At 45.2% G+C, this 21,557-nt stretch overlaps 1 protein-coding gene across 1 annotated transcript in view; it reads right to left on the minus strand.

Annotated features, from left to right (window-relative positions):
• The window catches only part of Rat1 (5'-3' exoribonuclease 2 Rat1), a 41,879-nt gene extending 23,874 nt beyond the window's left edge, over positions 1 to 18,005 (minus strand). The window contains exons 1-3 of the mRNA XM_065221722.1: positions 17,747 to 18,005; positions 15,552 to 17,505; positions 3,128 to 3,631 (exon numbers count right to left, since the gene is read on the minus strand). Coding sequence (XP_065077794.1) covers positions 3,128 to 3,631; positions 15,552 to 17,505; positions 17,747 to 17,821 — 2,533 coding nt within the window. The 5' untranslated portion in view covers positions 17,822 to 18,005. The remainder of the gene's footprint in view (positions 1 to 3,127; positions 3,632 to 15,551; positions 17,506 to 17,746) is intronic.
• Between the last annotated feature and the right edge of the window lie 3,552 nt (positions 18,006 to 21,557).

The raw sequence follows: 21,557 nt of genomic DNA on the forward strand, positions 1-21,557 counted from the left end.
GTGCTGGACGCTACTGCTGGGATGCCACGTGATGTGTTTAGTTTCGTTATTCCGCGCATTTCAGAAGACATGGTGATAGCCGCAACACGCAAACTGAAGCTCTCGTTCGCCGCCGGACCTGACGGCATTCCGTCATCAGTTCTAAAACGTTGTGTAGCCAATCTCTGCCTTCCACTTGCGAGGCTATTCAATCTCTCGGCACAGCAATGTGAGTTCCCCTGCCGCTGGAAACTTTCTTATCTGTTCCCAGTGTACAAAAAAGGAGATAAACGGAATGTCATAAATTATCGTGGAATCACCTCCCTGTGTGCCTGCTCAAAACTGTTCGAGATTATCATAAATGGTGCTTTGTTCGCACGCTGCAAACATTATATCGATAAAGAACAACACGGTTTCTACCCGTAGCGCTCCGTGTCCACGAACCTGGTGCAGTTCACTTCTAACTGTCTGCGATGCATGGATTCAGGATGGCAAGTCGATGCTGCGTATATGGATCTAAAAGCTGCATTTGACACGGTGGACCATAATATCTTGCTGGCCAAGCTGGAGATACTTGGCGTTGGCATCTCGTCAACTGCTGTGGATTGGTTCAGATCTTACTTGGTGAATCGCTATGTACATGTCAAGATTGACGCGTCGGAATCGGATGTTTTCTCAAACAATTAATTAATTAATTTATCTTTATTAGGGAGGCTTTCAGCCTTGGGCTGGTTCGCCTCCATTTTCTCAAACAAATCGGGAGTCCCGCAAGGCAGTAACCTAGGACCGCTACTATTTTCGATCTTTTTAAACGACGTCACCTTGCTGATACCATCAGGATGCCGCGTTTTCTATGCAGACGATACGAAAATCTACAAATTATTAAAAGCCTCTCGGACTGCTGGGATCTCCAGAATATGTTAGGTATTTTTGCTGACTGGTGCTCAAGAAATTTGATGAGTCTAAGCATAGAAAATTGTAACATTATTTCCTATCACCGAAAAATCTAACCAATCATGTTTGACTATGTTCTCTACGGACGCTGTCTTGCTCGTGTAGAGCACATAAAGGATCTCGGCGTTACCTTGGACTGCAGACTCACTTTCAGAATCCACTACAATGACATCATCTCCAGAGCTAATCGACAATTGGGCTTTATTTTCAAAATTGCCGACGAGTTTCGTGACCCGCTATGCCTCAGGTCACTTTACTGCTCGCTTTTGCGATCCTTATTGGAGTCAAGTTCAGTTGTTTGGTGCCCTTTCCATGCTAGCTGGATCACTATAATTGAATCCGTTCAACGCAAGTTTGTGAGATATGCTCTTCGTTTCCTCAACTGGCGTGACCCAACGAACTTGCCTCCGTACGAGGAGCGTTGCCATCTCCTGGGAATCGAGCCATTAGAGGTGAGACGGACGGTCGCTCAAGCTATATTCGCTGGAAAGCTGCTTACGGGTGACATTGACTGTCCAACATTGCTGTCACAGCTAAATATGTATGCCCTTAGAGGTCTTTTCGTCAACGCGACTTTCTGTTTTTGGAACCACGGAGCTGGAATTATACACAACACGAGCCAATTCGAACAATCAGCCGGCAATTCAACAACTTTTTTTATATGTTCGACTTCAATATATCAGCTGACGTGTTTCGTCATCAGGTACTTCGCCTTTTCCGTACCGTTGACCGTAACTATTTAGTTTAAGTTTTAAACATTTAGACAATAATTGTCAGTTGAATTTTTCAATAAACAATAAACAATAAACAACAATAGAAACGGGGGAGTTTGGTAAAGGATATGATCAACCCGATTCGTACCATCCTCGCTTATACAATTTTCTCACACTGCCATACTCTAACGAAACTATCAAACTTTCATCTCCTCGTCTATCGTATAAAATGAACACGTCTGATATTTGTCGTTAAGCATCTTCAACTATACAAACAAATATTTCAAACATTCAAAGTGTTTTTATGTTACTTCATACGCGAAGTTAGCGATTTTCAGAGTTGGTTGGAAATGCTAACATGAAGCTTTAGTGTGATAATTTATTAGCTAGAGAATGATCTTTTTTAGAAGAGAGTAGGTGGATAGTTCCGTTAGAGTACGGCAGTATGAAAATTGAATAGAAGTTGAAAATGAGCGAAGGGCCATTAATGCGACAGTTTTTAAAGATAGACGCACATCTTTTGCCTAACCCGTACGATGTACGCGGAGACTTGAAGTATGTCTCCAAGTCTACAGGCAAAAAATGTGCGTCCCTCTTTTGCTCATAAACTGACTGCGGCTGTGGAATAGTTCTAGCAACGTTTTCATCACTACCTAAAGCTTCACGTTGCGAGAGCATTTCCAGTCGATGGTGTGTTATAATGCAATTCTTCTTTACCCAACTATTGTGTTGCTCCTCTCGTCATGACCAACGTGATGATCTCAGAGAGAAAGCAGTAGGGTGGTTGTTGCGTGCTGTACCATCATCAGCATTGTTGACGGCTACTCCCGCCTACTCTCTTCTAAAAAAGATCATTCTCTAGCTAATAAATTATCACACTAAAGCTTCATGTTAGCATTTCCAACCAACTCTGAAATATTTCAAAACCTAGAACAAATAGTGAACGGTTGCAGCGAGAATTGCTCCGATATTCTTCAGTATCCAAAGCTACACCTGTACCAATATTCTAACGAAGTCAGAAAAAGATTTATTTTACGGATTTAATTTACTTCACCACCAAGTTAATCCCTGCCCAATGGCAACTCGTTTGATGTAAGAACGTACATCGTACACACCACTCACTCACCCCATAGCCATACACTACTTTGAGCATTATCAACCCTCCTTACACACAATCATAATTAACCGTCACACGGCGAAACGTGCTCTAGTGCTAGATTCAAACCCCACCACGACCGACCCAGCCAGGCACAATCACGACGCAAATGCCAAAAATTTGCCACCAAAACGCAAATTGTCACGACCGCCCGCCTGCTACCGCTTGAAGCCAAACCCCAGATCCACTGCATCTACTAGACTTGGCTGACTAGCTGACTGGGGTTAGCTTGCGAAAGGGCTCTTGAAACAAGCGCGGCATGGTAGATAAAATCATCCGGTTGGAAAATAATAAGGCAAAGCGGAAAGAATGCGGTGGTACTTACCCTTCGAGAAATTGTTGTAATCATTGCGTCCACCGCCACCTCCTCCACCGCCGCCGCCGCCTCTGCCTCCTCTATTGTTCATGCCATTCCCAGCGTAATGGTTCATCATCCTATGGCCGGCACTACCCAACCCTCCACGATTCGTTCGCTGTCCGAACCCGATCACTGGCCCTTCATTCGCTCCCAGCACCTTGGGTTGATCTTTTGCTCCTTCCAATTTACGGGAAGGATAGATGAAATCATCCGCGTATTGTGGATCGAGGAATTTCATTGTCAAGACCTTGTTCTCACACACCGGGTGCAGACCGGGGATGGGCGACGGTAACACACCGTCCTGCGGGATATTTTCCTTGGTTGGGATGATGATACCCTTCATACAATCGGCCAAAATGGGAACTTCGCGTTCGTAATCTACGTTGTCTTTGTACAAGCTTCTGACCATCTTGTACGCTTCCGGTCCGGGAGATAGATACAATCGGGCCAGACCGTTTTCGTTGCGGAGTCCTGTGAATTTGGAAAAACAAAATGTGTGATATTAGCAGCTTTTCAAATGTTTACAAAGATGTCAGTTTACAGAGGAATTTTGCGTAAAAATATATCATTTCATCTTTTATGAATTTACAAATAGCAAATGCATTTTCATTTTAAAATTTCGGTTTTATCATTTTCTTCTGGTACATTATTTAAAAAAAAGGCATCCCGTTTTAAGGCCTGTATAGAGATCGAAGTGAAGCGAAAATCTCATACAAAATACTATATTTTTCACCAGCGTGAAAAACACAATTGGCAAATTTTTCACTTCGCTTTGAACTGTAAACAGATACGATCCAGCGAAATCTAATTTTGTGGATCGCATCTTTTTCGAAAAGAGCAGCAGCTAAGCGAAAAGTTGACGTTTCGGGAGAGCGTATCTGTCAGATTTTCACTTCACCGGAGGTGTAAACTGATCGATTTCGTTTCACATGAACTGTAAACTGCGAAAAAAGGAAACTGTAAAATGTTCCACAAACATTTTTTCACAACCTTTTTCGCTAGCGAAATTTCATGATTTTTCGCGTGCTTCAATTTTCGTTCAAAGCTAAGCGAAATATTTGCCAATTGCGTTTTTCGCGCAGATGAAAAATGTAGTATTTTGTATGAGATTTTCGCTTCGCTTCGATCTCTATACAGGCCTATAGAGGTAACTCTAAGACTAGAAGGTCCCGAAATAACGTGCTCAACTTTTTGGCTCAGCTCTGGTACTCTCTTCGGTCCCAAGCTAATCGATTCACCCCTCGAAACATAGGAAAAACCAATAACCCCTCATTTTATCTGTCAAACTTTCATAGCGAATCAAAACAAATATTGGGTAGTACTAGAATTTCGACTAGAATGGGATACGTTAATCGTTTGCTTGGGACTAATAAGCTAGTCAAGTAGTGAGCCAATTTAAAATCGTTAGTTTCGTATTGATTGTTGGTTTTACGGGACGCTAAAAGAATTGTAGAGAGTAATTGAAACACGTCTTTATCGGTTGACGTTGAACAGTGGAATGAAAATTTTATTCAAAAAACTTAGCAACTAATAACAAGTGCATATAGCGACGCGAATTACTGGGTTGCTACGATCACAATACTCCTCCCTAATCCGCGACGCCAGTTAGCTTCCGAAACTTCTGCTGCTTCTGAACGGTCATCGGCTTCGTGAACCCATCGGCTGGCTGTTCCGTTGTCGACGTGTAGCTCAGTTGGACGACACCATGCTGCAGGCTATCATGCACGAAATGGTACCGTATACTGACGTGCTTGGTCCGGGGGTTATACGAACCGTTGTTGGCGATGCTGATTGCCGATTGATTATCGCAGCACACGGAAATCGGTTTGGCCTCGCAAAACTGCGACTGCAGATTACTCCACCACATAGCTTCCTGGATCGTGCGAGACATGGCCATGTATTCCGCTTCACAGGACGAAAGGGCTACGGTAGGCTGCTTCTTGACGTTCCACGAGATCGCACCTCCCTGCATCATGAACACATAACCGGTTGTGGATTTCCGGTCGTCCGCATCTCCTCCCCAATCGGCATCGCTGTACCCAACTATGTCCGCTGGACCGCTTGTCGAGTACTCTAGCTTCTTGGTTATTGTACCTTTCAGGTACCGGATTATCCTCTTCACCGCTTCCCAGTGAGGACGGCCAGGGTTGGCACTGTACTGGCTCACAACGTTGACGGCAAAAGCAATATCCGGTCGGGTGACTTGAGCTGCAAACGACAAACACCCGACTGCTTCCTTGTATGGCACTGACTTCATTTCTTCCATTTCAGATTTCGTCTTCGGTGCCATCGACTTGTCCAACTTGATGCTTGGATCTGCTGGTGTTGCAACTGGGTGGGCATCGGCCATACCGAAGAGATTGACGATGTCTTCGATGTAGGCTTGTTGATCCAACCACAGCTTGCCTTCTTCACGCTTCCTCGTGATTCTGATGCCAAGACATTGTTGCGCCTCCCCGAGGTCTTTCATTTGGAACCGCTTGTGCAGATGGGCCTTCAGCTTCTTCTTTTGCTTCCGATCGTTTGTGAAAATCAAGAGATCGTCGACGTAGATAGTCACAAACATCATCTTTCCTCCACGGATGCACCAGTACAAACAGGGATCCACGCTCGACCGTTTCAGTCCGAACTCCTGCAGCACCACATCCAACTGCGCGTTCCATACGCGGCTGGACTGCTTGAGACGTAGAGGGCCTTCTTCAGTCTGCACACCTTTCCATTCGACGCATCGAACCCTTCTGGCTGGAGCATGTAGATCTCCTCGTCCTTCAGCTCGCTCTGCAGGAATGCAGTGACCGCGTCCATTTGGTCAATATCCAAGTTGTACCGCACCACCAGTGCCATCAGATACCGGACGGTCGCGTACCGCACGACCGGGGAGTACACCTCGTCGTAGTCCAGACCAGGTCGTTGAGAGCAGCCCTTCACCACGAGGCGGGCCTTGTACCTCTGGATGGTTCCGTCGAGACCTCGCTTCGTTCGGTACACCCACTTGTTCCGAATCGCTTTCCGCCCTTCAGGCAGATCGGTGAGCACCCACGTGCTATTCTCGCTGAGGGATGTAATTTCCTCACGCATAGCCGCAATCCAATGATCTCGGTCCGGCCGCCGCAGAACCTCATCGTAGCTCGTCGGATCATCCATCGTATCATCATCGCTCGTCGTGTTGAAGGATAACTGAGGGTAATGAACACCACCAGAAAAGGAACCGTAACTAATAAAGTCATTATACTTGCCTGGATTACGGCGCTCCCGACCGCTGCGCCTTAACCCTTGCTGCAACTCAGCTGGTCTAATCAGTTGCGGTGGGAGCGCAAAATCGGCACAGGCGTCCTCGAATTCGTCTGCCTCACTGGACGAACTGTCGACAACGACGATGTCTTCCTCCGTTGTTTCGGTTTCACCAGGATTGCCACCCGGTTGATCGATAACAACAGCAGGCCCGGCTGCACCAGGTACGACGATGCCATTCGGTTGTTCGCCTAGAGGAAGCACAGCGTGTTGACCATCTTCAGGAGTATCAGCTGCACCGGACTCAGGACGATCGTGGATTTCATCCGAACAAAGCTCCATGAACTCCACCGGCTGCACTCGTTGTTCTGCCATACAGATAGCGACGCCTTCTTCCAGTACCATGACATCTCGGCTAATGTGGAAACGGTCATTCTCTGGGTCATACACCCGGTAACCTTTCGTGTCTTCACAATAGCCGACGAAAATGCCTTTCTCGGATTTGGGATCAAACTTCTTCCTTTTCGCTTTCGGTACCAGAGTCATCACGCTCGAGCCAAAAATCTTGAGGTGCTTCAAATTCGGCTTCTTTCCGGTCCACGCCTCTTCCGGCGTTTTCTCTTCCAGGGAACGAGTAGGACATCGATTCACCACGTGAGCCGCGGTCGAAATAGCTTCTGCCCAAAACTCTTTTCCCAGCTTCGCATCGTTGAGCATGCACCGCGCCTTTTCAACCAGCGTGCGGTTCATGCGCTCTGCCGCCCCGTTCTGCTCAGGCGTATACGGGCACGTGGTTTGATGTCGAATCCCATCGGACTCCAACATCTTCCGGAAATCTGCATTCACGTACTCCTTTCCGTTGTCTCAACGCAAGATTTTTAGCTTCTTGCCCGTCTGTCTTTCCGCTTTGGCCTTGAACGACTTGAACGCTTCGAGTGCTTGATTTTTCTGCTTCAAGAAGTAAACCACCACCCGCTTGTTTGCATCGTCCAGGAACGTCATGAAATAACGGCTTCCACCCAACGACGAAATCTCCACTGGTCCGCAGAGGTCGGAGTGTACCAACTCCAACAGTTCTTCAGCTCTTGACTCGCTGCTTGGGAATGAACGCCTCGTATGCTTGCCCTCCAGACAGGCAACACATCCTTCTAACGAACCATCTTGGAAATCTATTCCGTTGGCGATTCGCTTGAGTTTCTTCAAACCACCTTCGTGAAGATGCCCCAGACGTCGATGCCAGAGCTCCATGCCGCTTGCCAAAAACGACTTCTCTGGCCAATTGACTCTGTAGAGGCCACCTTCCTCGACGCCGGTGACAACCAGATCACCGTCTTCGTCCCGAACTTCGCATCTGTCTTTGGTGAAAATAACAGTTTTGCCCTTTTTGCAGATCGTACTTACGGATAACAAGTTGGTGGCTAGGTCGGGAATCTTCAGAACACCGCTGACATCGATTCGACCATCGTTGCTGTCCAACACGACTGAACCCTTCGCTACGACCTTCATAGTGGCATTGTTCGCCGTTCCGACGTTGTGGTCCATCTTGACTTCATCGAGAAATTTCTGATCCGGCCGTGCCATGTGGCAAGTGGCACCCGAATCGAAATACCATTCACTGGTGCTGACGTCTCCCATGGCAAAAATGGAACAGAGACCCTTGTGTTTGCTCGCCTTCGCTTGCTGCTGCTTCTCCGGACACTTGGCAGCTAAATGACCCGGCTTCTTGCAGGTGTAACATAACTTTTCGCCTTTGCTACCGTCCTTGGATTCGCTTGGCTTCTTCCGGTTCGCTTTACTGTACAGGGCACCTTCCGCGCCGCTGCTGACCGGACCACGATCCAGCTTATCGTCCTGTAGAATTTTGGATTTCACTGCATCCGCTGTCAAAGCCGCTCCAGAGGCTTCGAGTCCCATTATCATGGGCTCGTACTGATCAGGAAGACCCATCAGCAACATCGCCGCTAGCCAGGAATCGTCCACCTTAAAGCCCACGGATGCAAGCTTGTGGCTTGTGCTCATTAATTCGTCCACGTACGCCTCAACGCTAGCACAGTTGATCAGCCGTACCGACGTAAATTTTCTGAGCAGTCCAATCTTCCTGGTTAGTCCACTGTCCTGGAATGCAGATTGCAGCTTCGTCCAGGCTTCCTTTGCTGTAACCGCATCCTGCACCAGACTGTAATTGTAGCTCTCGAGGCTTAAGCAAATCGTAGCCAGAGCCTGCAACTTCAAATCCTCAGGAACACCTTCTCCGTCTCCGTCGATGGCAGACCAGCTTCCTTCACGGATTAGGATCATCCGCATCGCAAATGCCCACGTCGTGTAGTTCTCCCGGCCTCTTAGCTTGTCAATGGCTGGCAGTGCCACGGAACTTCTGGTGACTCGAACGCTTCCAGCTTCAGTCCTGCCGTTTCCGTTGGCGCCTCCATCTCCTCGACCTTGCTGTCCGGATCCTAAACTTCCGCCTGTGGACATACTTCTTCTGGTCTTGAAATTTTAGAGTCTCCCGGTTAGGTATCCTGGGCCCATAACCAATTGTAGAGAGTAATTGAAACACGTCTTTATCGGTTGACGTTGAACAGTGGAATGAAAATTTTATTCAGAAACTTAGCAACTAATAGCGACGCGAATTACTGGGTTGCTACGATCACAATAAAAAAAAATCAGTTTCAACATTCCTTTAGAATTTTTCATCGAACATTTTCCGGACGATGGAGAATAATGGAGTGATTCGCAGGTGCAACGCAATTGCGCTTTATGTACCAATCCCGACGAACATGACGACATGGTGGCGTACGATTCCTGCCAGTTGTGGCACCATTACTCCTGTGCGAAGGTCAGAGCCAGTGTTCAGGATCGGAAATGGTACTGTCCCACCTGCGGACCCCTTTGTAAGGAAGGAACAGACGATGTTCCGGAGAAGAATGATAATCCTGATCCTAAGCAATACGGATCCGGATAAAGGTAAGTCCGGCAAAAGGTTTTAACGAATCGGTTGCCAAGAAATCGGACGCAAAAGGTGCCAAGCCGAAAGTACCGGTAAACAATCGGAGAATCTTGAGGTCCCGAAGAAGATGACGGCGAAGTCTTCGGCTGTTAGTAAAACCACCAGGAAGTCGAAGAAAACGGTTGGCGAAAGTGCTACGTCCAGCATACGGGCTCGATTGGAACTAGAGCTGAAGGCAGTGGAAGAACAGCAGAAGATCCAGGAAGAAGAGTTGGCTGCCAAGAAAGAGCTGAAAGACCTCGAACGGAAACTCGAAGAGGAAATGCAGGAGAAGGAGTTTGCGATCGAAACCAAGCGGATCGCCGAAGATAAGGCCGCTTTACGACAGAAGATTGCGGATGAGCGGGAATATAAGATGCAGCAGATGGCGATTAGGAGGCAATCGGCGGAGCAGAAGTCTAAACTAATTCGGCAGGCGTCGATAAAGGAGTTCACGTCAGCACTTGACTCTAGCGGTGGTCCAACACAGGTACCCCTTGAACAAAATACTAACCATCAAACATCAGCCAATATTAGGATAGATAGGAGCTTAGATCTTCCCCCTCTAACAATACAAAATAAAGTTGTCTCCAACACAAAATCTCCCCACATACAACCTGTTGTTAGCCAGGCGGATAAAGGGCAGCAAGCTCACGCGAATGCTTTCGATAATCGACATTTCGCTGATAAGTTTGGCCAACTAAATGTGGGAGAAGATTCGAGATTACAAGCTTGTACTGACGACCACAACGTGGGTGTGTCAGAAAATCGTCTTCACACACACACACTCGTGTACTTGATGGAGGTGGTCATGGAAGTCGTTCGTTGAATATGGGTGAAGTGTTGATTTCTATTACCGACAGAAACGAACAACGAAACATTCCAGTGCATCCGGTTGAATTTCGGGGCCATCAGACGGCAAACGGCCAAAGCGAGACAAGAGTTTTTAGCAGAAATGGACAACCGGTGTCGTGTAGTAATGCGCGTACCAACCAAAGGAGCGACAAAGAAGAAGATTACACAGATGGCCCGACAAATCGACAGCTGGCTGCTAGGATGGTGATGGATTTACCGATGTTTTCGGGTAATCCGGAAGAATGGCCAATATGGAACAGTAACTTCCAGCGGTTTACTACAACTTGCAATTTCTCCGACGACGAAAATCTCATCCGCCTTCAACGCTGTCTAAAGGGTTCAGCCCTTGAAGCAGTGCGCAGTCGACTACTTTGTCCTACAAGCGTACCACACGTCATTAAAACCTTGGAGATGCGGTACGGACGACCAGAAACACTCATTCGTTGCATAACGGAGCGAGTTCGGCAGTTACCACCGCTAAAGGCAAATGATGTGGAGAGTATCATCGAATTCAGACTGGCGGTTGATAATTTGGTTCAGCATCTTGAGAACGTGGGACATCAGGCACATCTATCCAACCCATCACTGTTACATGACATGGTGGGCAAATTGCCTGTTGAGTATCGGCTATCGGCTCAAATGGTCAGCCTTCAAATGCAGGAATCAAGATGTGGACTTGAGTACGTTTGGAATATTCATGTCAAATTTGGTAGAACTTGCTTACGATGTAGCAGATGACTTCCCATGTGGGAAGCCACAGAAGTCGAAATTCAAGGAGCGTTCATTTGTCCAGACACACGCAGAGCCAGAATCGTCGTCAAAGAACAAACCAATCGGCAGTAACACTTCAGCAGGTTGGCGAACACCGAAGAAACTGTGCGTGGTATGCAAAGCGGAAGGACACCAGGTTTCGGAATGCGGCAGGTTCAAATCGATGAATATCGACGGAAGATTGAAGGCGGTACATGAGAGCGGTCTTTGCAGGTCGTGTTTAAATTACCATGGAAAATGGTCATGCAAGACAGCAAAGGAATGCGGTATCAAGGATTGCCGACTAAAACATCATTCTCTCTTACATTACTCAAGCACAATCGTGCAGGCAGCCGTATCAACAAGTCATCTTAGCGAGTTGAAGACGTTAAGAGGACCGCTTTTCAGAATCATTCCTGTTTACGTTATATGGGAAGAACTGCAAGGTGGACATCTAGGCTTTCGTCGATGAAGGGTCGCAGATAACTTTGCTGGAGGATTCGGTTGCAGATCAACTCGGAACTACGGAGCCGCTGAACATCAAGCGCAGCGAACCAAATTCAAGGCGGATCAGTGCGTGGTTTACCGCTACAGAACTATAAGAAGGTGTTCCCAAAACTCTTGATCGGTCTTGACAACCTGAAACTCACCGTGCCGCTAAAAATCAGAGAAGGAAGGTGGGAAGAATCAATTACCGCTAAGAGCCGCATTGGGTGGAGCATCTACGGATGTACGTCAGAGCCGCAATCAACAGTTGTCTGTGGGTTTCATGTTGGAGGATGGACCGATCCAGAGCAAGAACTAAACCAACTCGTTCGTGATTACATCACACTGGACAACATCAGCGTATCACACCCTTCTACTCCGCTGGAATCCGATGAAGACAAGCGAGCAAGGATGCTTCTGGAATCTACTACCCGAAGAGTCGACGGAGGTTTCGAAACGGGTTTGCTTTGGAAGTGGGACAACTTGCGGTTTCCAGGCAGCTATAGAATGGCGTACAAACGAATGTGCTCACTCGAGAGGCGTCTCAATAAAGATCCTGTTCTGTATGATCGAGTTCGGCAGCAGATACGAGACTACGAAGCAAAGGGGTATGCGCACAAGGCTACGGATTATGAATTGTCAACTACCGATCCAGATCAATGCTGGTACTTGCCACTGGGCATTGTCCTGAACCCGAAGAAACCGAACAAGTTGAGGATCATTTGGGATGCAGCTGCTACGGTCGATGGTGTTTCACTCAACTCGGCATTGCTGAGGGGTCCTGATTTCCTGACATCTCTTCCGTCGGTCATTGGCAACTTCCGACTGTACCGTTTTGCTCTAACCGGTGACATTAAGGAAATGTTCCATCGGTTCTTCATACGGATTCAGGATCGTCAGTTTCTGAGATTCCAGTTCAGAGACCGTTCAGGTCAAGATCCGGTGATCTACGTCATGGACGTAGCTATCTTCGGGGCATCGTGCTCGCCGAGCTGCGCTCAGTACATCAAAAACTTGATCGCAAAAGAGTTCGAAGCGGATTTCCCAAGAGCATCAGCGGCCATTATCCATCGCCATTACGTGGATGATTACCTGGATAGTTTCGGAACTGTGGAGGAAGCAATGAAGATTGGCAGCGAGGTCAAGAAAATTCACGCCAAATGAGGGTTTGAGATCCGTAACTTCTTGTCCAACGATCCAGCGATTGCAGCGCAAGTGGGAGATGAATCAACGGCAGCGGAGAAGGATATCCAAGCAGAAAAAAAGATGAACGAATCGAGTCAGTATTAGGCATGAAGTGGATACCGAGCAGTGACACCTTTACCTATACGGTTTCCTTGCGAGACAACCTGAAGCATGTTCTGGATGAGTCTCATATCCCAAAGAAACGAGAAGTCTTCCGCACAGTAATGAGCTTCTTCGATCCAATGGGATTAATTGCGTTTTTCCTGATGCAGGATGTATGGGCGGCAGGTATTGTTTGGGATGATCAATTAAACGAGAAGCTGAGATTGATGTGGAGGGACTGGATCAATCTCGTTCCAAACCTGGACCTGCGAATGCCGAGATGTTAATTTCCAGACGCTGTTGAGGAAACGTATTCATCTTTGCAAGTCCACGTATTCGTAGATGCAAGCAGATCTACATATGCATGTGCTACGTATTTCCGGGTCGAAACTACACAGGGTTCTGAGGTTAGTCTTGTAGCAGCGAGATCAAAAGTAGCTCCGTTGAAGATGCTGACGGTTCCACGACTCGAACGTCAAGCAGCTGTTCTAGGATCACGCCTTCTCAACAGCATCGTAGACATGCACGCTCTCCCTGTATGTCCAACGATGCCCGTGGATTATCGTGCAACATTGAACAGTGGATGGAAGCTTGCCCAGCACTTGACGGACGCAATATGGAAGCGTTGGATCAAGGAGTACTTGCCGGTGATTTCGAGAAGGTCGAAGTGGTTCGAGGAAGTGAAGGAGATAGCGGAAGGAGATCTGGTGCTGATCGTGGACGATACGGTACGAAATCAGTGGATCAGAGGGAAGGTGGATAAGGTCATTCAAGGAAAGGATGGACGGGTTCGGCAAGCGTGGGTGCGGACGGCCAACGGAACATTACGGAGACCAGTGGTAAAACTGGCGTTACTCGACGTCGTAGATGGTGGTAAACCGGAAGCCGAACATAATGGTTTACGGGCGGGGGAATGTGACGACGAATACCCCTCGGCGCGCAACGATCGCTAGTTACCACAGGGTAGCTACGCGCATCGATGAGCATCAGCCCAGTGACAGGCGCGTAGGCAACATGTTATACCGTGACAGCGGGCCCAGCACAGCAAAATAAATTATTTGAGCCCATGCGAGCCGCGAGAAATCGACGAATGCAATTACGCCCCTTTGAAATGTTGGCACTGAATTGCTTGCATCGTCGTACAGGGATTCTTATAGCACAATTTGAACCTTAGTTTTGTTCCTAACGTCAATCACCCAGGATGTAAATCTTTTAGTGCTAGCCGAACATGTGAATAGGACCTATGTTCCAAATGTAAACAAACCACGATTAACATTAATTCAGTTGAAGACATAGGTACCTCAATATCACAGAGCCCATGAGAATAGTGACGAGAATGAAGATAGGCCTTTTTGTAATTAGTGAAAAAGCCCTTATTAAATGGGTTTTAATCAAATTTTACGATGTGTGCGGATACATTAAGCAGCTTTTTATTGAAATAACCAACCAAGGACTTTTTCCCTAATTACAAAAAGGCCTATCTCCATTCTCGTCACTATTTTGATGGGCTCTGTGATATTGAGGGGCCTATGTCTGCAACTGAATCAATGTCTGATGGACCCTTTTGCTTATGGCTTACTGAACTTGATTGTCACACGCAATTTGTGTTACCGTGATGATTTTTTCCTAAGCTAAGGAATCATGCTTTCAATTTCAATGTGCTAAACATGCCGTTTTTTTACTTTGGTTTGGTTTCTGTCGATCTCGTTTTCCGTGCTGAGCACCAATGCTACCGACGCCAGGGAGGCAGCTCCCACACCTGGACCCTACTTATCGACCCATCAAACTCATGAACCGGGGACCAACGGCTTTACTTCCCTTCAGAACAACAGGGCGGCGCCGACTGGGATTGAACCCAGGCCTGCTGGGGCGAGAGGTAATCACGCTTAGCACTACACCACCGGCGCCGCTGTAGTAAAACATGCCGTTGTTGCACCCTTAAATGGTGAATGTTGAACGCTGCCCCCAGAGATAAGTTTTCTCTTGTTACGATGTTCAATATTCAACAAAGATAGGATAAATAAGTTTCTCATTTAATTTAGCACTTATCTTCCAAAAACTGGGTAATACCCTATGTGCTTTACCTATAGGTGAGGCAGTGCCTCTTACGAATGTTTTAGTAAACGGGGCAAACTTTATGGGTGGTAGTGTGGTCCCGTGTACCCCAAGCTTCAGGCACCGGAAAACAATAAAGTTGCGACGTCACAATCACGATTTTTGTTCGGAGAGTTGGTTCTTGTGGTAGTATTGCTCTCAAACACAAACAAACACTATCATGTGCCACTCCTGTATGTATATCTCATGGTAATACCTACAACGGCAACATCAGACTTTGATGTAAGTAAGTTCTAATGAAGCTAGTTTGAAGGTATTAAAAATATAAGCATCTATCTACTCACTAAATTTAATCGGAACAACAGAAATAAATGTGAAGCTTCTTATTTATACTCATTAATCATATCATGGAAGGGTCATGCTTGCGAAGTTATGAAAAATTAATTTAACAATCAATAATTAAGCATCTCCATTATTAAGAATTCTGAGCCCTATGTTTCAGGCAGGGCCCATGTTCAGCAGGATTATTAATATGGCCTATGTCCACGATAAAAAAAAATATTTTGCCTATTTTAGTCCATTTATTATGGAGATATTCCTCTCGTAATATTTATGTTCACGTTGAGCGCCATGTTAATAATACCTGGTACGAAGGCCCTTTTCACATGTTTTTCTAGAATTTCAAGAAACTCGAATGGCAAGCGTAAATTGGAAAAAAATGATAGTTTTGAGTATACTCACGTTCTTCGTGTGTTAGTTGCGGCACCTTCGGATCAGTGGCCTTGAACAGCCGCTTCTCGTCGACGAAGGGCAGCAGTGCCACACCCTGCCAGGCGAACTTTTTCCCATTCAAATCGATGTGGAAGTCTATCGGATAAAAGTCGATGATCGGAGACTTTGGGTCGACCATCAGCTCGGCGAACGCCGGTGGGACGTGGCTCCTACTGGCCGCCGGGAACACTCCCATTAGCTGCTGTAATGGTTTGAATGGAGTTCCTCTATCAAAGTGAGTGTTGACGTGCGTGAGACCCTTGAAATCGGATGCAAACGGTGCATAGTGGTACGGGAAGTACCATTCCCAACTGGCACAGCCTTGGTAGTAGTATTTAAGTACCCAACACAGTCCCCGGACGTATTCCAAGGCTACTGTTGAACGGAATTTCATGTTATGGGGCGAAACATCGAACTTTGATTCGTAGTAACGATCTTTGAAGCCATCCTCCCACAGACGGACTTCGTCGGGAGTTTCTTCCTCTTCAGCAGCTTTGGGATTGAGTGGTTCATCGGCTTTGCGCTTCTGGCCACGACGGTTTTGGTCGTTTCCGAAATTGTTCTGCTGCTGCTGCTGCTGGGATTGTTGTTGATTGTTACCCATCATCCGGAACTGAGCCGCCTCTTGTCGTGGATTCTGAACCGCCTGCGGAGTGATTCCCCTCCCCAGTGGAGTCGGAGCGAATTGCGATTTGTTCATTTGCTCGAAATTAGGACGTTGTTCACGTTCCTTCTGTAGTTTCATTCGTTTGTTGCGTTCTTTGAAACGATCCTCGGTGACCTTACGATTTCTGAAAATTTCGTCTTCTGCGTAGCCGAGATCCGTCATAATCAGTTCAACACGGTCCAGTGTGACGCTACCGGAATCGGTGAGGTAGCCTTTTGTCTTGTATACACACTTTTTGTACAGTGTGACTAACCGATCGATTGCGTTCTCCCGAATTTCCAGACTAGGCAAATGCGGCAGGAAATCGTTTCCAACGAAGAAGCACATAAAAACCCAATCGTCGATTACGCGTTCAAAGTCATACGTGAAGGGCAAGTTCGGCATGTCCAGTTCCTTTGCAAGGTACTCCTTCAGTACATTCAATCTAACGAAAATGAATTGCGTTTCTTTTCCTGGCGGAGGTGGCGACCTATTACCGTCCCTTGCCGATTGTAAACCAGAGCAATCTTTCATTTCGTGCCCCATCAGCTGACAGATGTCGCAAGGTCTTTCCTTATTTGGCAGGAACTCCTCTCTGATAATGGTGAAATACGTCTCGTGAGTAGCAAGGCCCAACATGATCAAGTCGGCATCCGCTCCGCAAAGAACGTGATGCGTATTGGGATCGTGATCTGGTTGTGCTCTCTGCTTCCTAATGTAGTCCATAATTTTGTGCTCACCTTCCCCGGGAACATTCGCATCCGACAGGATCACCTTCAGTCCCTTCCATCCAGGATTGTTGTTCATCCGATCGTGCACAAAGTACTGTAAGCACCTGCTCAGCCTATCCATGAAGGGCGTTCCCGGAGTGATACAGTTGGAATCAAAGTGGGATCCTTTCTCCTTCTCCGGAGGCAATATACAGCCCTTGGACATCAGGTCCTCGCGGATTTTCAGAATCTCCGCTGCCTTTTCTGCTGCTTCCTTGGATGCTCTGAAACGACGCGAGCGTTGTTGATTCATTTTAGCTCTCGGAGCGACACCATCGATGGCCATGTAGAGCAGCTTGCGCGGTCGTACGATGTTCATCAAGCGGTCAATGCACTCAAAGATTGCTACCATCATTTCGTCTTCATCCTTGGGCGCCGGTTTGTCCTCCGGATGCGTACAAGGATGGATGATACCGTTCATGTCCAGGTACAGGTTGTCAAACTCTACCTTGTTCGGGTTCGGTTTGGTCATATCGTCATACAACACTTCCCCCTGGTCATCTTCATGCTACAAAATAAAGCATAAACAAACTGTTATCACGTAAGCAAAACAAAGAGGGGGCGGGGGTGTGGCGGGAACATCATCCGAATTAGGTTATGCTGTGGGTGAAATTTTTTCGAGCGAATTTCAACTCGGAATTGCCCTATGTGCAGTTAAGCAGCAATTTATTCCACAGCACAACCGATTCGATGTCTCCAAAAAGGTCATATTCTCCAAATTTAGCTGTGAATATGAAAATTCCAATTACCTTTTGCTCCACGCACTCAACAATGACGGACGGATACTTTCGCGATAACCAGCGAAAGAATGCTGGTACTCCCATAGCGCTACCGGTTGCTTTCCTACGGTCACTGCTTTATTTAGCCACTAAACAACTTTGCGGACGATTATTTCCGGATTTTAAGCGAAAATATACAATTTATGCCGCGGAGCAAAATAAAAACTATTTCGAATGGTAGCGAAAGTGGAATCGCTCGACTCACGAAAGGATATGCGACTCCGCAGCAGACGCGTTGACGTTTGACCGTCAACTGACAGCGCGTACACCAGGACGCAGCTATTCTAGAGCTTCATATCAGAAGGGCCTAACTCGAAACGTAAACAATGACTTTCGAACGTCAATATTCTCGCGCAACACGAGAAAAGTATAGTCGCTATATTCCGAGGGGGGTGACTCTATCTACGATGCAAAAAAGATTGTGTTTTGCAGTGGCTAGCTGCGCGCACGCTGAGTAGATAGAAAGAAGATTGATTGCGATTCTGAAGATTTCCTGCAAAAAGATGATGAGCGATGCAAGTAGATGCGACAAATGAAAGAAGATTTATTCGCTAATGTAAGATTTGTTGGGCATCTAAACTTGTGATTTAGATGTGTCGCCCCCCTCGCTATATTCATAGTCTGGCGGATAGAATTTCGATCTATCAAAAAGCGGAACCATTTCAATATATTGTAGACCAACAATTAACCACTTTGTCAAGCAGTTTTGGCGTGACTTTCTACCAGCGATTTCACAAAACTGGACCAACTAATTTCTATTTTTTTATGAAACGCACAAATGTTAGCTACTTTTCTCGTGGTTCTAGAAGAAAAATATCTCTAAATAATGTTTTATTTCAAAGTTCGAGTGGTAGTAAACGTAATTTTAACTGCTCGAATGAAGTGGTTAATTAATTATATGATTTGAGTAGTAGCTATACTGAAGATCCGAGAGATGTCGCCCCTTCAGTGGTAGGAAAATCATTTTTGCAGTATGGAGAATATCAGAAAATCCACGATTTGTGACTAAACATGCATTCACAGAAGAAAACAAATAAACGAGTGTTTACCTTATCACCATAGTAATGTACTCGTGCAATTTTTGTGCATCTAAAACTGCCCATAAAGACGATAATGAATAAAAACTGAAAATTTTCATGCACTCCAAATGATTTCCTACCATTCCCATACATTCGAAGTGACTGGCCCTCTGGATGTGGATGATGTTAAAAACAACAAAACATGATTAATTGAAAAGGTACGATCAACTTTTATTAACAATACGTTGATTATTTTTTCCTCGACAATCAAAGGTAAATTACCAGCATCATCGGATAGGGAAAACTTTCCACAACCTAAAGATGGCGTTAGTTTGTGTAGGTGAGCCTTTAGTCACGAGAAAATGGTTTCTGAAATTTTGTTCGCAATAGCTGATGGCTCTTTTCTTTTGTTGGTCGTGATTTGCTCGATTGGTTCCACTTTGTCAAGCAGTTTTGGCGTGACTTTCTACCAGCGATTTCACAAAACTGGACCAACTAATTTCTATTTTTTTATGAAACGCACAAATGTTGGCTACTTTTCTCGAGGTTCTTAAAGAAAAAAATCTCAAAATAATGTTTTATTTCAAAGTTCGAGTCGTAGTAAATGTCATTTTAACTGCTCGAATGAAGTGGTTTATTGTCGAATCAAAGCAAAGCCAAAACTGGTCAAACGGCACCTAGTTTTAAGATCCGCAATTACAAAAATGATGATGTGCTAAAAAATGTCATGCAATTTGACAGATATTGAAACGTCATTACCATTTTCACCCACTCGCCATCTGTGAGTCAATCGTCAGTTTGATTCTTCAATTAACCACTTTGTCAAGCAGTTTTGGCATGACTTTCTACCAGCGATTTCACAAAACTGGACCAAATAATTTATATTTTTTTATGAAACGCACAAATTTTGGCTACTTTTCTCGAGGTTCTAGAAGAAAAAATCTCAAAATAATGTTTTATTTCAAAGTAAGTTCGAGTGGTAGTAAACCACTCGAACTTTGAAATAAAATATAATTTTGAGATTTTTTCTTCTAGAACCTCGAGAAAAGTAGCCAAAATTTGTGCGTTTCATAAAAAATATAAATTATTTGGTCCAGTTTTGTGGAATCGCTGGTAGAAAGTCCCACCAAAACTGCTTGACAAAATGTCAATTATGCTTAAAACTCTCTTACAAACACATTTAACTTATATATAAACTACGAGATAAACTATTAGTTTAAATTTATTACTCCGATTACAATACTTTTCACCTCAATAAGAAATTTTCTGAATACAGTCAAATTTCGCTCATTGGGTGGTTTAAGTGGGTTGTAACCCACCTAAATGGAAGTCAAACGTCATTTCTAACAGTGCTGATTCCTCTTCGATAGGCTGATGATGAACAATTTGTATAGTTGTGTAGTTGGTAAACGATTATAATAAAAAAACAATCGGTGTATCCCTCAACAAATTTTCAGCTTGACAGCTACAGCACAGACAAACAGACATAACTCTTAGAAGAAAATTCTTCAAAAAATATCGTCAAGCGTATTTTGCATGCGCACTAGCACCAACAATCAATACGAAACTAACGATTTTAAATTGGCTCACCACTTTAGTAGCCTATTGGTCCCAAGCAAACGATTAACGTACCCTATTCTAGTTGAAATTCTATTATTTTTTTTTTTCTGTGTACACATTAAAGTGATGAGCGATGGTAGAAAGGGCACTAATAAGTGATGCATTACCTCGTTTAAAAACTTGTTTCCAGCAAAAGAAAAAGCACACTTAGCAATCAAAACAAATCTCTAAACAAAAGTCTTAGTTTCTGCGAATTTTTCCTACGGATCCGTATTTCTGCAGAATTCAATCCATTCTATAGATCTTCGGAAAATTTCGTAGAACCGACATCACTGACTTCCATCTGTTTTGTTTTTATTCAACACACGTTGACAGAACGAGGGAAAAGCAACTAGTGAAAAAATTGCATGAGCGAGGGATGCTCCGGTTGCAAAACATTGCTTGGGAATGTGGATGAGAGATGGTGCTAGCATAGAGGTAACTCTAAGACCACTGGGTCCCGAAGAAAATCATTATTATTATTGGCTCACTCAGTACCAGAACAACGGTCCCAAGCAGTCCCAAGCTATTTCACTCAGCCCCTGCATGTTCTGCATGAATCCACACACCCCTGATGTTATCTGTCAAACTTTCATAGCGAATCAAAACAAACATAGTGTAGTAATAGAATTTCAACTAGAATAGGGTACGTTAATCGTTTGCTTGGGACCAATAGGCTACTAAAGTGGTGAGCCAATTTAAAATCGTTAGTTTCGTATTGATTGTTGATACTACTGAGCATACAGATGCTTAGAGTAAGCGAATAGATTGATATTCCCTTTCAGCAACCAGCTCCGGTGAGGACATGTGATCAAGAAATGTGATTGCTGTCAAAACAATCGAGATAATAAAATCAATCATCAGAGAGGAAGAGAGTTCCTCAGAGCTACTTTGGATTGCTCTGAGTTTCTCACTGTCTTCCCCTTCGATTCGGAAGGAAACCCTGTGAGGGGTGAATTGAATACATTTTAATACCAAAATACACAAAACTTAAAAATTCATTAATAACAAAAAAATATCAAAATACACCTTTTAAAGTCGGGTAGATGAATCTAAAATACTCAAGTTGACAGTCCCTTGGATTCTCTTCATCAACTTTCTCTTTGAAATAAATACTACAAATTTGATACGCTTACAAATAAAAACGGAAAGAGTTAAGGTAA

This window comes from Ochlerotatus camptorhynchus, unplaced genomic scaffold (assembly GCF_037179485.1).
Source record: "Ochlerotatus camptorhynchus isolate MF236.1 unplaced genomic scaffold, CSIRO-AGI_Acam_v1.1 ptg000147l, whole genome shotgun sequence".
NCBI classification, from domain to species: Eukaryota; Metazoa; Arthropoda; class Insecta; order Diptera; family Culicidae; genus Ochlerotatus; species Ochlerotatus camptorhynchus.